Source organism: Empidonax traillii, unplaced genomic scaffold, assembly GCF_003031625.1.
Source record: "Empidonax traillii isolate 1590-97213 ecotype Southwest subspecies unplaced genomic scaffold, ASM303162v1 scaffold162:size863265, whole genome shotgun sequence".
NCBI classification, from domain to species: domain Eukaryota; kingdom Metazoa; phylum Chordata; class Aves; order Passeriformes; family Tyrannidae; genus Empidonax; species Empidonax traillii.
Window position 1 is genome coordinate 234,011 of NW_020955355.1, and position 15,716 is coordinate 249,726.

The 15,716-nt window shown below is 39.1% G+C and overlaps 1 protein-coding gene across 8 annotated transcripts in view; it reads right to left on the reverse strand.

Moving 5' to 3' along the window:
* Window positions 1-15,716, reverse strand: part of USP54 (ubiquitin specific peptidase 54) — a 97,233-nt gene that overhangs the window by 41,876 nt on the left and 39,641 nt on the right. For 7 of the 8 annotated variants that reach the window (XM_027885131.1, XM_027885125.1, XM_027885128.1 and 4 more), the window contains exons 2-3: window positions 8,359-9,193; window positions 5,602-5,694 (exon numbers count right to left, since the gene is read on the reverse strand). In XM_027885131.1, the coding sequence (XP_027740932.1) occupies window positions 5,602-5,694; window positions 8,359-8,505 (240 nt within the window). In that variant the 5' untranslated portion in view covers window positions 8,506-9,193. Of the gene's footprint in view, window positions 1-2,353; window positions 2,456-5,601; window positions 5,695-8,358; window positions 9,194-15,716 lie in introns of those variants that run through there. The other variant, XM_027885132.1, reaches the window with a different exon arrangement.

Consider the following 15,716-nt stretch of genomic DNA (forward strand, 5'->3'; position numbering starts at 1 on the left):
CTCTAGTGGTGTGGTATTTCTTTCAAAAAACCAAAACATGTTCTCCCCCAGATGCCTTAGTATTCTCCAAGTTAATAGTTTCCGCCTTTTAGCAAAAGCTGCAAATATTAACATGGCCAATCCTCATCCTTCTCTCAACTGCTCAACATGTCAATATTATTCTTGCTGTCACTCAATTGTTTCTTGGTTTTGGTTTGGGGGGGGTGTTTGTATTATTTTCTTTAAACTTTCTCTCCATTTCAACAGTATGCCCTTCTTACTTGATTCAATTTAATGGACCTTTTTTCTTGCTAATAGTACCTAATCTCTCCTTCAGAACATAACACTCTCCTGATGAAGCCTCTTACTCAGCATCATAACCTGTTTCAATAAAAATTCTAGCTGCTAAAAATTCCTTTTCTCTCATTCAAACACATCAGCCTCCACCCACAGTATTTCCACTAGCTCACTTTTCTTCCCCACATTTCCTCAAGTCATATTCGCCTTCAAGGTTGCAATAAATTCTAGCGCTATTTGGGTTTGTGTCTTTGGATCTCCTCCCAAATCTCCAAGTTTTAACAATCAACTTAGATTTCCATTTATTAATTTCTTTTAGAGCCTCTTCCATTTGTACTCACACTGTATCCTGAACATTAACATCAGGGCCCAGTACAGACTGTCAAGGGAGGTACCCGTGGCCACTACCAAAATCAAGTAAAATAATACTTTCCACGAATGTTGTTTAGGAGGGTGGCAGCAGAAGAAACCCAAATCGTAGAATGTACACATCTACTAGGTAACAATTTATTAACTGCTTGATCAAGATCAAAACAGGCAATTGTTATTTGGAAGCTTCAATTACCAGTTTATTAACTCAGGAAACTGTACTTGCTGCTAGTTTATTTGGCAGGCAGTAAACTGCAAGTGCCAACCAGGGGGAAAAAAAAAAGTTCAAACAATAAAAGTAATTATTTTATGTATTTTGACTACTGTTTTACCCTGAAATACTTTTGTGATTTGAAAAACGCAAAAAACAAGGGGATGGAATCTTTGCAACCAACCTCTTACTGTTTCAACCACATGATGAACATTTCATAACAAATCACTCCATTTCAAGCAAGTGGCTAATCAGAACCAACAGCAGTCATTCCACTTCTTCAAAGCACTCTAAAACCTTACTGTTCTCAGTTTTCATCTCAGACAACCGCATCATTTTTACACAGAAAATTCACATTCTTCCTGCTTTTGTTGCACATGACAAAATTACAGAAAAGACCAGCCCTACTGGAATTTATCAATCAACAGAGCATTCTTCTTTGTGACCTACAAAAAACACTCTGTCCTATATCCTGGCACTATGGAGCTCTCAGTACAATCCCTGGAAGGAGAACAAACTCTCTGTGGCATGCTCAGTACAGTGGACGGATTTCCCCCTTCCTGCCCTCTTCCAGTTGTGATAAACAAAACACCAAAGCAAAGTCATGCTGAAGAAAAAGGAAAATAAACCAAAACATAATAGGCTTCAACATCAATAATAAATCAAAAAGCTGTTCCAGTGTTACAGCAGGCAAACCATAGTGGTAAGGACAGCTTGTGTACTGAAAAAAAAATATTTAAATAGTGTCACATCTTAAGGAATAGTGTTTGGGATTCCAGCACAGAGTCTGTAGCTCTCTCTTGTCTTTTTATTGTTGTTGATGCAAGGTTCCTTCAAAGTACCCAACTTTGGGTATGTCTGGAATGGTTTCAAGGTTTATTTTGTAGCCACATAAACAGAGCCAGGTAGCATAGCAAGTTTTAAAATCACTTCAAGAATTTGTGCAATGGAAGTCTTCAATGTGGTACAAAAATAAAATGTGACTTGATATCAAGTATGACACCAATGTCCTGTGATCCCACATTTAAAATTACAAGTAGTATTTAGAGAGCTAGCTGAGCATTTACAGTAAATACTGTGCATGACATCAGAATCCCTAGAAACAGCTGCTGCAAGCCAAGAAAGTGTGGAAAAAATACAACTTCTTCAGTGTTATTCAAAGGCTAAATTTAGCTTAATGAAGACTATCTTCCTCTAGAGTCAATAGGAAGAGGATGTTGCCCTTAGAGAAGCATTTCAGAGTCATAGAAGAGCATGAATCCTCTCTGCACAACACAGGAGGCATCAGGTATCTTGGGAAGGGCCCTTGAAACGGAGCAAGGGAACTCCACATAGACTACTCCCCACAGGTATTAATTATTGTCCCTTTCCCAGGCCAGGCTGGAATCTGAACATGCCAGCATGCTCTGAAGAGGAGCAAACACATCGTGCCTCCATCTTGCGTGTCTGGACACATATTTTGGGCAGATCTACCTGACAGCATGCAAGGCTAATTACCTCTCCCCAGACCCTAATGGGAGATTTTCGCATGGTATAGAGCTCCAAATTCTTGTGTTCCCACTGGATCCAGTCACATCTTCTCCCTCATCTTAGCAAAGCCTAAGGCAAGATTCAAGAGAAAGATGACGTCAAAGACCTGGAGGCTAAGCTGGCATTACCCTGGCAGGACAACAGTTAAAGGCTTCCAGAGCAGAAAGGAGAGCTGGAGCAGGGGAAAAGCTGAGCACAGAAGGGAGGGCACAATCCTGCTGTACTGGGACACAAAACATGCTCTTGGTGATGCTTGCAGTATTAGGTGCACATTAAGCACATTATCCCATATGTCTTATACAAGTTTACACATACCATGTACCAGACAGACAGACTTGTACAGGAAGAAAAAAATAGAGCAATTTGAAAACACTGATCCAGAGGGCAGCAGAGAACAAGTAAATACCTTACACAGCATTTTCCCCACTTCTGCTGCCTGCTTAAGGATTTAGGAAGATCAGTGTGACCATCTCCACAGTTTGGGGCTGCCTTCCTCATGCACACCCCCCACCTTTTCAGCTTCATGCAAGCAAGACAACCTACGTTTCTTGTTTCTGGTGTTCAGAGGTTTTTTTGGAGGTGAAGGAGGTTTGCATCCCCAATTTCACTTAGAGTTAAGTGACCACCTTTATTATTCACCTTTATAATAACATTTGACTTGATAACAACAAAAAAATTGGGGTGGGACTTTTCAAATATTTATGTACACACACCATAATTTCACACAAGATAAAGGTGGACATGTGTCACAATATCACCCAGAGAACAAGGTTCTGGAACGGGCTTGGGTAGGATACTGCAATCTCCCATGAAGAACGGATTGTAAACAGAGAAAATGCTAGTTTTTTGAACCAGTTGCAATTTGTTTACTTTTTCAAGTATTGGTTACTGCCCCCATTCATAAATACTTGTCTAGATTCTTTAATTGTTTACACATGCTTTAGAGTTTTTGTGAGCTATAGGAATTCTGTACACAAGATACAAGTTTCCTAAAATGTGCAAAAGTAGTAGAGAATTTGGTGCAACATTATAGCTTGATTGGAAACTAAGGGTTGTAACACCTCCTGGCTAAGCACAGCATTGCTAAGAAATTCAGATAGAAGAAAAACCCAAAACCAAAACCACAAAAAAATTCCTTGCAGATATCTGTGAGTGAGAAGACAGTACAACAACTTTTTCAAAGGCTGCCTAATTTAAAAAATAAGCATATGGCTGCAGGCATGCAATTTGTGAAATCTGCCACTCTACCTGTCACTTCCAAGTTTATAATAGCTTACCACACACTTCAAGACATCAAAAGCAAGGATTTTACCAACAAAACTAAACACTCTTTGACCCAATGTCTGCTTTTAATACGTCTTAAAATACAGAGATCCTGTCATCTTCCAGTCTTACTGTAGCGCTTGACTTCTCATACTGGTACTTCTAATGAACAGGCATCTTTGTCCACAGTTCATCTGTCAAGATCAGTGCCACAAAGGCCCATCTTCCCCATTTCCTGCTATATCCTTTCACGCCCCTCTCCCTCTTTTCCAGTAGTCTCACAGAGAAAGACTTTTAACTATTATCTTTATATTAAAACCAGGAGTCTGATGCAGAGTTGAGGACCTACTTTCAATCATGGCAGAACCTGTCTGATCTCCTGGTATTTCCTTGACATATCTTGCTGTTAGGTTAAACCCCAGAATAACAAAAGCTTACACTGATGGTAATTTCCTAAATCCTTTTCTTTCTGACCTCAGCTAACAAAGAACGCCAACAATCACTTGGCAATACTCAAGGGCACGATCCAAGAAATACCTTCAAATTATTTATTCCACTGAACTTAATGAACTCAAACCAGATCATGACTAAGTCTTGCCACTTCCCTATAAGGAAAGGAATATATTTAATACTCCATCTTTTCCTTGTCTGGATGTGCCATCTTGCTCCTAACCCACTGTTACATCCTCTTCCGATGATACCGTTGTAAATGTCATCCTGTCCTGTCATTTCAACAGATACATCTTGAGACAAATTTCCCTTCAAAAGGAAGTAACTCCACTTCATGCCTTAACAGTCTCCTCTTTGCTGTGAAAGGGAAAACCCCTTAATAACAGCCCAAAAACTAACTAGATAACTCATTTCAAGCCTGTCTCTTCAAGAGCACCTCTAAAGTCATTTAACAGTAGCAAGACAGCTATTAGACCATAACTACTGCCTGAGTGAACATCAGATGATCTTAATGTAAACCTTACACTATTTTGCCATATTTGTAAGACACATCTGTGCTTTTCATTACTGCACACATAATTTATGACACCATAAATTCTACCACAATTAATTTATATACTTAGTTGGATTTTACAACCCGTTTGTGATCAAAGTCTAAGTCTTTATTGCAGAAAGAAGAATCACTGCTTAGGAAGATTAAAGATGGTATTTTCATCATGTTTGTATCATGTCCACTTCTCCCACAAGAAGCTGTGGGTTTGAAGTAGCAAAACTTAGAAAGGAGGGCACAAAAAACCCCAGAAGTGCTACAAATTAATTGGTAGAGACAAATGGAGACACAGCATTGCACAACTGACTCAAGTAAATAGCAGCAACTCAGAATCAGAGCTAGCATCCAGATCTTACTGTCCAGGCAGCCTCTACGACAGTCAGCTATTGCATCTGCATCTACAAACAGAATTGATGGTTTTTTAAAACAGAGACTACAAAGAGTGGAGCAATTTAATGTAGACGTCAATATTTACAGTAGAAAATACCCTTTTAGTCTAACATAATCAACAGTTTTGAACAGAAAGGTTGAAAAATAGATTGCCTTCCCCATCCTGACATTTAAAGTAGCTCTAACAGGTGAATGCTGATGAGCATACTAACTGTATCCAGTACTGTATTTGTATACCAAATGGTAAATCAGAAAAAATTAAGCAAACTTAGATTTTACTGCCTGAACTCATCTTTCTAACAACAAGAAGGTTCACAAGAACTTGCATGCTATTGATAAGAGCCCTTCTATCTGAAGATTTACCAACCGTATTCTCACGCTGTTTTGGCTTGAACATATTTTAAAGGTAGTACTGTAAGTGTCTTGGACCAGTATCTATCAGATTTATGTTTGCTCTCCCAAATTTTCAGGTGCAAGTTTGATTACATATATTACTCAAATATCATAAATATTTCCGTTCAACTTTTTTAAAAGTGGTTTTCAATTTATTTCAAACTTTTACCTTAAGAGCACAGAAGATGCAAGAATCGCCCATACATTTGTGCGTTGTGATTTGCCGGAAACTGCGGCGAAAAATGTCCAGGTGCCAGAGAACCTGAAACACAAAAAGCAGCACGGTCAATTTTATGAATATATAAGACAAGACACTGCATAAACCTCTGATGAAAACTGTACATGCTAAATAATTGTGAAAGTACACTAATGTTATCAGTGAACTTCACCTTTAAAAAGGGATGTTTTTTATCTAACTGCAAGTTGACATCTTCAGCTTTCTTCTTTAGCTGCAACTCTCACATATGTTAATTTACAATAAGACCTCCCTCTGAATTTCTTGCCACGTGCTTTTAGATTAGAAAACTCTCTTCTTTGTCTATATAGCAGTACCAGCTAAAACAGCACCCGCTCTGACTGCTCCCTCGTGCTGGCACCAGGGCCAGCTGGGCAGAGCCGCCAAGCACACGTCATCCACTGCTGGGGCCAAAACTCTTGCATTCTTCCACCTCCTATGCAGCTTTCTTTTTCTGAGCAGAAAGACCAAATGATGGAAAAATGGAGCACCATCAGCCTTTATATTAACAAGTTCTTGCAAGTAAAAACAGTAAAATGTTAAAAGCCATTATGCCCAATATTACCATTAGAAAGTGCACTTACAGGCCATGATTACTGGCAGATTTCTAAACCTAACCTGTTTGGGCAGTTGTATCTTTCTCTCAGGACAGGTATGGTGGTAATATCAAGTGTGTGACCACGCAGGGTCACAGCACACAAAAGCAAGTAGCCTTTATTATGTTCTGGTAGCAAGAGCAAGTGGTGACATTTGCTCTAACAGCACCAAGTTTTATTCTTAAGTTTTACCACTAAATCTGTGCACTCCTGGGAAACTATTAAAATTCATATATCTGTCAAACAGTGAAAATACCAATCTCTGAGGTGTTTCACAGTCTGCTCTTTACGCATAAATGTGGTGAGTCCTGGCTATTTCAGCTTCAGCTGACAATAACTGGGCTTTATTGTAACCCTCAGAGGCACGAGCCTTTCAGAAGACAGAGCCTTGCACTGAAAGAAGCCCTGACCTAAATCACGTCCTGCCAGGTTCTGGACAGAGCAGCAAGGTCTGGGTTGACATGTGCTGGCTAAATGCTTCGTTAGCACAGAGGAACCCAATGTCTTATTTCTGATGAATTTGTCTGGAGCAACTGGCTAGAAAAAGTTTAGCATCCTGAAAAAATTTGTGCTGGTTTCAACAAGTGTTTCCAACTGGAAAACTTCATTACCTAAACCATAATAGTATGTAATATTCAATAAATGCATTTTTAAATATAGTCTGTAAAGTTTCCCAAAACTTCAGAATTGCCATGGCTATGTTTATACTCAAACTCTCCCTATACTTAAGGGCCTGGGAGGCAACATAAGCCTTGGAAACATTTGATTACACACAACATTCCTAAAGAACTACTACAGTCTTTACAAAAGGACAAAAAAACTACATTTAGGAACGAGTCCAATTTTTTTATGTAATTGCCTTTAGAGTTTGTCTTGAATGTTTATAGGAATTCTTAAAAATAAGCAGCAACAAACATTCAAGAGTATCTCAGACTGAGTGTTAAAAAATTAAGATAAGCTCCAGAAGTATATATTTTATGGAATTATTACCATCTTAATTTTTTTTTAAATTCAGCTTTGCTTTTAAGTACTTTTGGTATCATATCTCTCTTGAGCTTTAGAAGAAAAGGGGTTTTGTAGGAGACTAAAGGTCATGTCCTACGCTTTCATCTTCATGCATGGCACGCAGCTGGTGTCAGGATCTACTTAGTTCAGAGTAACTTGGTATTAGGAGCAGTCAGTGATTACACCTTACAGCTTAGTAAAGGTAACTGATACAGAACATCCCTGCAAACTCCATTTCTCTTGTTATAGCTTCTCTTTGTACATAGTCCCGTATTTCCTAACATATTAAGCCTACTGAGGGTCATAGGTATACATATTTGTATTATTTGCACTGGGGGCTATCTGGAAGCTTGATAATAGTCAAGAAGCTGACTGTGCCCACAGGAAAAAAGAAAACCAAACCCACAGTGACAGAGTCTGTGCTGCACAGACAAGCCATAAGAAGGAATGGAAACTGATGTGGAGAAGGGATTTTAAACTCTGCTGCCAGAACAACTGAATCTCAACCATCAGATACTCAAAACATCTAAATGGTGACAATACCTCTACAGCAGCCATACCACTCCCCCACATTTGGCATTGGAAAAAGTTTTTCTTCTAAATCAAAAGGTAAACATTCAATCATTTAAACTAAGCTACAAATCAGCAATTAGAAAGAAAACTGAATGACATAAAAAAAACCTTGTATAGGCATTATTAAACCTTGAACTTGACTGTTTCAACAAAAAAGTTAAATTTACTTTTAAGGAGTATACATACTGCAAGCTATACAATATTCTACTATTTTAAAATAAATTTTCTACATATTTTTTATCTTTGGTTGACATACTATCAATTTACACAAGACATTCAAGTACAGTAAATTATGACTATGTATACGCTGTTGATTTCACCAGGAAAACCTGAAAATTAAAAAAACCTGTTCTATAACTCAACTAACCTGCATTTCCAAATGTAGCTTTATTCTGCCTAAGCCCAGAAACAATTTATGTACTGAAGTTTGGCTATATTTGATCCACAGTCAAGCTTCGGAAAATACTACAACAGGCAGAGGGCAAAGACAGAAACATTGTTTATTCTATGCTCTTACCTGTAGCGCACTATTCAGGAAGCAACTGTTCTGTCCTGGTTCATTGCTGAGACCTTTACTGGGTGCTATTGAGGTGGTATTTCGTGGAGTAAACATGCCCTGCACATTCCCCCGACCCACAGAAAAGTAATTTCTTTTCCAAGACATCTTCCAGTAGCTGTAGAAAATGCAGGTTTAGGTTGGCAGAATATTTTACTTGATCAGATCCCTCCTTTCAAAAAATGTGAAATCGGAACAACATCCAATCTTCTTTAAACTATAGTTCAAACAGTATTTATCCTTTTGCCAGGACACAATTTGCTTTTTTTAAATCCAGCCTGGGATGCTATTCTTCATTTGCTGCTTATGTATGCAAAAACCTCTTTTACAAGCAGCCACGTACAATGTTTGCAACGGGAAGGAATCCATGGTCGTGCAAGTTCATCTGTTATGCTGCTTCTCCCTTTTCCAAACAGGCAGTAACAAATGGCAAATCAAGGAGGTCCCAGAAGCAAGACAAGAAAAACAGCAGCTACCTCCCACACCCCAAAAACCCAGCTTCTGTAATCCTTCTATAATCCTCCCGCAGAAGATGGGAAAAATCCAATTAGTAAGGGTGCAAAGAAACCAAAATCAAAACACAACCTTGGCAGCTCCCTTTCAGTCACATCTATCTTGGGTGATGAGAGAGACATTATCCTCACAGGGGAAAAAGACGCAATTCCAGAACTTGAGAGCGAAGAGCTGTGAAGAAGCAGAAAGTCTCTAACAGTTCTTCTAATTCTGTGTGCGATCTTTAGAAATTTCTTCTCTTGATCCTTCTTTTGCAATTGGAATGCCCAGCCGTGCCAGAAAGCTTGAGAGAGAAAAATAATCAAAGGCTTGCGTCATTTAATTACTCTCTTGGTTTTGCGGTGTTCTGCCAAGACCAGTGTTGCCTCACCTCCCACAATACACTAAATCTTCTGAGACAAAGCAAAAAATATAAACCTTCCTCCACCCGAAAAATAAAATAATACTGAACAGGGAATTACTAGAAAAGCATGTATGAGCAAGGGGGCTTGGAGTACGCTGGAAGGGTTAAGAAGGAAGTTAGATTAAAAAAATAAAATATAATGTTCAAGTGAACCCTATGACAGTTTTCATACATAACCTTTACAATCCTGTAGTGTTAATTTTTTTTAAGAGCTCTCATTCATTCAAGCAGTTGTACAAGGATTTGTGGCTCTGTGAATACGTGCTGTCCACCCTAGAACTGGGCTTGTGCACTGAACTTGCAAGGCCAAGAAGACAGAAGCACAAGGCTCATCCCTGACTCAGCAGCCCACAGCTCTCTTCAGAACAAAAGCAGTCTCCAAACTTTCACCATCAGAAACTTTGTGTATGTCTGAAATGCCACTTGATCTAGGTACATGGGATCAATGATGTCTTCCAAAGACACAGATGCTTCTGAAGAAGCCAGAAGAATTATTCAATAAAAACTGCCCTTCCCATCTCAAGTTCATTTTTCCACTCATTGCCAGAAATGGGGAGGGGGGGAGGAGAAAGATTTTTATTTAAGAAATCCCTAGGAACAGGAACTACAAGATTCATGGCAAAACACTTTTTTAAACTTTTACAAGTGTAGTCCACCCATACTTACAGAAACTTCCATAATATTTTCTATGGACATTCCCAATGATATCTAGGATTATCCCATTTTTGATATATATAATAACAACTGAAATTACCCATTATGGCTGGTAAGAGCAAGATGACTCTAATCCAAATGTACTCAAGTATTAATTGCAGCATGAAGTCACCACAAAATATGTAGAGTTTGTGCATTGGCAAAATTAACTAAGAGAATAATACTTTACAAAGATACCCTGGGTATCCACAAAGGCACATTTTTCACCTTCCTCACAATCACAAATTCTTCCTCTTCTGTCAAAGCATAGAAAAGAACTTCCTCAATATCTGTAAATGTGTTACAGCAGCCTAACACATTCCCTTCTAGTAATATTTTCTTTGTACTTCTGAACACATTCTACAAATATTAATGAAGTCTCAGCATTGCTGTAAGGCAGGAAAATATCTACATACAGATGAACAGTCTTCTTGGTTGCCAATGTGCCATGCAAAATTTTAGATGTGCTTGCAAGCCTGCAGACACAGACCATTACCATGCCCGTCGCGCAACATTCCTGAGTGCTGAACCTACACACAGGATTCATTTCAAAGTGATTTCAGCCTCAGCCCCCTTTCTTTGCTCAATCCCTTAATGAACCATGAGCCAACCATACTGTGTGAGCTAATTCAGTTTCAAGCAACAGGGATCTCTGTAAACCAACACCACTTGCAATAGGTGCAGTGGCTAAGCCCGCACCACAAAGACTGAGCAGAACGCTGCAAGGAATGCGCCGAGACAGGCAGTGTTGCCTCACAAAAACCACCGAGCCAAGCACTGTCTTCTTTCTGCAGCACCTACAAAAAATGAAAAATGCAATCCCAAACGTGCCCAAGAAGCATAGCTGAGACAAGCACCTATTCAGTGGACTTCAAAACAAGGTTCTGCTCTCCAAATGGGCTGTAAAATTAACTTTTTGAGCCAAGTTGCCTCAGTTATGATGAAGCAAATGTGGGTTTTTTTGTCGATTTTTATTGTCTCAAAACCAGAATCAAGATTAGAGGTTTTGTACTTCGCCTGTTGTTGCAGTAAGACTATTTTGAGCTGGCCCAAACCCTCAGAGTAACTGTGCAAACTTAGTACCTGCACTGTAACTGCGCAGGCTTAGCAGGACAGACTTCTTACCAAATATTGCCCATGATCGCTCACAGGAGCAAGTTCAGTTTGCTCATTTGGCTACGTGGTCCTTGCAAAGTTAAGAACAAGAAAAAAACACTGAAGCTGGTAACCACCCAGTTAGGACAAAACCGGATCTCTGGAGGTAGCGTCACACTGTGACAACCTCTAAAAAAATTATTAACATTATATACCAGCTCACGTTCAATAAATGTTAAACAAATGTTATAATAAGGAGAAAATAAAATATTAAAAAAAGAGTATATAATAAAAAAATAAGAAATAAATAAATAAATAAATAAATAAAACCACCACAATTCCTGTTGTTTGGTAGCAGCTTTCTTCAGGAAGCAGGGAGGGCTCAGAGCCGCAGAGACAGGCTGAGCAGACGAGAGAAGCACAGGGCATCACTCCAGCAACACAACCCCAAAGCAAAGCTGGCCATGGTTCAGCACGTACTTCTGGCCTGAAGAAAGCCGAGGCTGTCCTTTGCCAGCACAGCACAGCACTCTACAAGATGTACCACACAAGATTTCAAGACCCTGTTCATCTCCATATTCCCTGGCTAAATCAATCACAAAGAAACATAACATCTCAACTTGCATCCTCTGTTCACTGGCAAGGTCCCATTACCACAGTTCATTTGAAGAGAGGGAAGGAAATGTAACACCCCTCTCCTACTGCAGTTTCATGTCTCTTTAAACGTTTTAGGCTATTGCTTGAACCCCCATTTCCAGGTACGTGGCTGAATTAGAACAACTTGTTTAGGAAAGGAGATGCTTCCATTTAGCACTAGGTATAGCTGAAACCACCAATTAAGTAGTTATCACACTATGAAATAAAAGTATAAGTGTAGCATTTACTGTTCATTACTTATATTTCTAAAGAAACTTTCAAAACACTAAGCAAAGTAAGTGCTTCAGTGTATGAATGTGTGTGGTTTTAGAGAAGAGATTCCTCATCCCCAATATCCTACCACCTCTTCTGGTGGTAGAGCGTAGATTAATGGTATTGAGGGCAAGTTGTCCCTTCCCATACTGCAACATCTCTGAAAGCCTAAATGCTGAGACATAGCTTTTAAATCCCTTATTTAAATATTTTGTCATAACAAAAAAAAAGAAGAAAGACAGACATGTCCAAGACAATGGGGTTTGGTGAAAATTTTCACCCAGATGGTTTTTGACAATGTGGCTCTTCCAGTGAAGAAGCACAAGAATGATTCCATTGACTGATCCCATGGCTGTTCTCAGCTAGAGGGAAAGTTTTTAGAACTAGAGACTTGAGAACATACTTTCTCCATGCAGCTGCAATGATGAAAGTACTTGCTAACTTCTGCATGGATTAAATTATATTTAATTGCAGAGTTATCAATATTAGGATCTTCATTTACAGTTTAGACACCCCAAAAGATAGTTTGCTCTGCAAGTCACTTTAAATTCAATCTTGAAGGGGATGAAGTAAAATAGAGGGATAGGAAGAGTTCCCAATACCAACTAACCATGAGGTCGGATGAAGAAAAGAATGAACAAGGCAGTGGCCTCAAAGGTAAACATTGCTCACAAAGTCAGCTGCTGCACAACCAAAGAGGGGATGGCTTCCTCCTCTTGAGCATGTCTCTTCTTTTTGAGATTCTTAGCTAGCCAGAAATACTAGACAGATTTATTTGCACACCTAGATGATAAAATACACCTAGAAAAGGGTAGATTTCCATTCATCTCTATTACCAAGATTTTTCTGACAGCACAAATGGGACAACAGAGGAAAAAAGATTTCTGCTTTATGTATGCATTTTCTGTCTTGATTGCTATGCTGGGAGAAAGGGGCGGGGATGAGTCTGTAATGCTTTTGCTATCAAGCTTACATCTGCTTGACAGTCTTCCTCTTAAAAGAGTAACTGAATTACCTGGCTCTGCTACTTGTCCCTACTGGGTGGAACCAGGAACTGGGAACTGACAGCACCTTACAGTGCCACTCATGCCCACAACAGACTCCTACTGGTCTTCCTTATTTTTTATTCTGCTATTGCACAATTCCCAGTCTCTGAAGTGCTGTAAAGCTACAACAAAGCTTTGAGTATTAGAGACCTTAGGCTAACTTCACAGAATCCTGCTAGAAAATATACTTGGAGTTTGTGCAGGTTAAAATAAATGCTCTTTCATACACCAATCCTTCTCCCTAACTGATGCAAAAATAATTATCCAAATGTTTGGCTAAAAGTTGCTAGTAAAGACCATCAAAATGATCTTGGAGTGAAGACTAAAAACAAAAGTTTCCCCAAATCCTACCTCAGAGAGCAGGTGTAAAGCAAGCCTGATCAAATGCTAAAACGTTCCCAGAGGACACAATAAAGGTCATTTCTGAGAGATCAACTAATGATAATGGAAATCAAAACTGAAAGTAGTAGACAGAGCAGCAAGCAAACTAGCAAAATAAAGATCTGATTTTGGTCATTAGTAAGGTATTTTTTCAGTCTACCAACGACTATCCTGTAATCAGGACACTGACGGGTCAAATTGCCTTTTGGGAATACATCTGCCTGAAGTGGGAATGTTGGTATTTCTGTAGACAGCTTACTGCTTCTGCAGTGATTGGAAGGAAAAACTGAACGATTCTATGAAGAAAGAATCTGTTCTTATACAGAGTTTTGAAACCAAAAAATAACCATGAAATATGAAAACAAACCCACTCTATGTTCCTGTTAAGTGCTCAGACCAGCAAGGGGCACGGAGAGACCACATTCTGCAGAAACATCCCCAAGTGAGACTCTGCAAGCTCCTGGGGTCAAGTATAGCTTTATACTGCATGAAAATACTCTTTACAGCAGATACAGTTCTCCAACTTCCTCATCCAAAATGCTCATGGGTTTTATAAGACTCTGGTGGACTGCCTCTTAAAACAGTGTAATGAAATCTTGCAAACACTTACCTAATCTGAATCATTTGATTTTAAGCCTGACAGTCAGCCAACTCTATTTAAAGAGCATCTTTCACAGTAAAAAAAAAAAAAAAAAAATAACCACAGCAGAAAGCCATTGGCTTTGAACTGCAGAAGGTTCAGTGATGGTGGAAAATTTCTACCTTCTACCTCTCAAGCTCAAGGGAGCTTCTTCCCACATGCCTGCAGGTTCTCCCCCAAGGTTACAAAGTCTCTTCTGCAGCCCTTCCTGAAAGAAGGACCTCAGCTGATAAACACCTGTGTTCTGTGCAGATTTACAACCACGTAAGACTTTTCTTCAGAATTGTCACTTATCCTACAGAGCTACTGGGACAGTAGGGTAGCCATGTGCAGAATTTCATAAAGTAGTTAAGACTCCTCAAAGTATTCAGCTGGCTTTCAAATAATAAGAAATGCTATTAACACCCATCCAGTAAAGAGCTCTAATGTAGCAGGACAATTATTCAAAGGCAAATTACAAATAAATAAATAAATAAATAAATAAATAAATAAATAAATAAAAAGGTAAAACACACAGCTCTACTTATCTAAAGCCAGTATTATGGCCTTTTCTGATCAACAGTAACTTAACCTGCAAGATGATCTAGAAGCTTCTGGAGTAAAGCATCTCTTCTTAGACACTGTAATTTATAAAATCACCATGTGGGATAATCGAGTAATAAAGGGATCCTGTCAGAAGACAAATAATGATAAAGTGGAGGCCAGAACTAGAGATGCAAATGTCACACTTGTATTTACTTTGTGTGGGGCTGATTGTCAAAACAGACTTTACTCCCCAGATAAAACTTTTACTCAGATCAAAAACATGATATCAATAACTGCTTCTCTCATCCATCGCAGTACTTTCAGCACGTGCATTTGCTGTGTAGGTTACAGGGAATGGAGGCACACAAACCCACAGTCTACTTCTGAAAACCTTTGGAAGCAGCAGTCCCCCTTTATATTACCCAGCTCTGCTATCTCTGCAACTTTTCTCTGACAGTTGAAGAAGGAAAGAATTTATGTAAAATTAAGAAAGTGTGCCCAGTCTTAAGGAAATTCAAACTCTTTCAAAACAATCTGCACACCCTTCAGATTTCCCCTTCACAGTTGTCCAGCTCTTTTAAGACTGCTGCACATGATAATAAAAGCTGCATTTTAACACACCTGGATTTCCAAAGTGCTTATCCTCAGGTTTTGTATTACTTTCTACATGAAATGGAGGTCTATTCTCCCAAGCCTGTATTTAAAAAACACCCTATGCTCCCTTAGACCTGGTGCTAGACATTTCACAAGCAGGAAGGGGAGTTGAAGCCAGCTTCTCATCCCACTCCACATGGAACTTGTGGAGTTTAGATAAATGGGAAAAAAACCGGCAGCTTCAAATGTTATGCAAGTGTTCAAAAGCAGTTAAACATCACCAATCAATCCTGCATAACACAGAAAATCATGACAAATAGGAACAGGGCAGCTGTCAGCCATATGGTGAAATGGAAGGTTCTGGTTTGATTCTAGAGAACACTCAGCTGCCAGTTACTCCCTTTTCAAACTTCACCTTGGCTTTCCAAAGGCGAGCTGCAAGATGAATTCAGTATTGGATTCAGTCTCCAGATATAAACATTTTGACTGCAAAACTCTGTATTGTACAGCCATGAGCTAC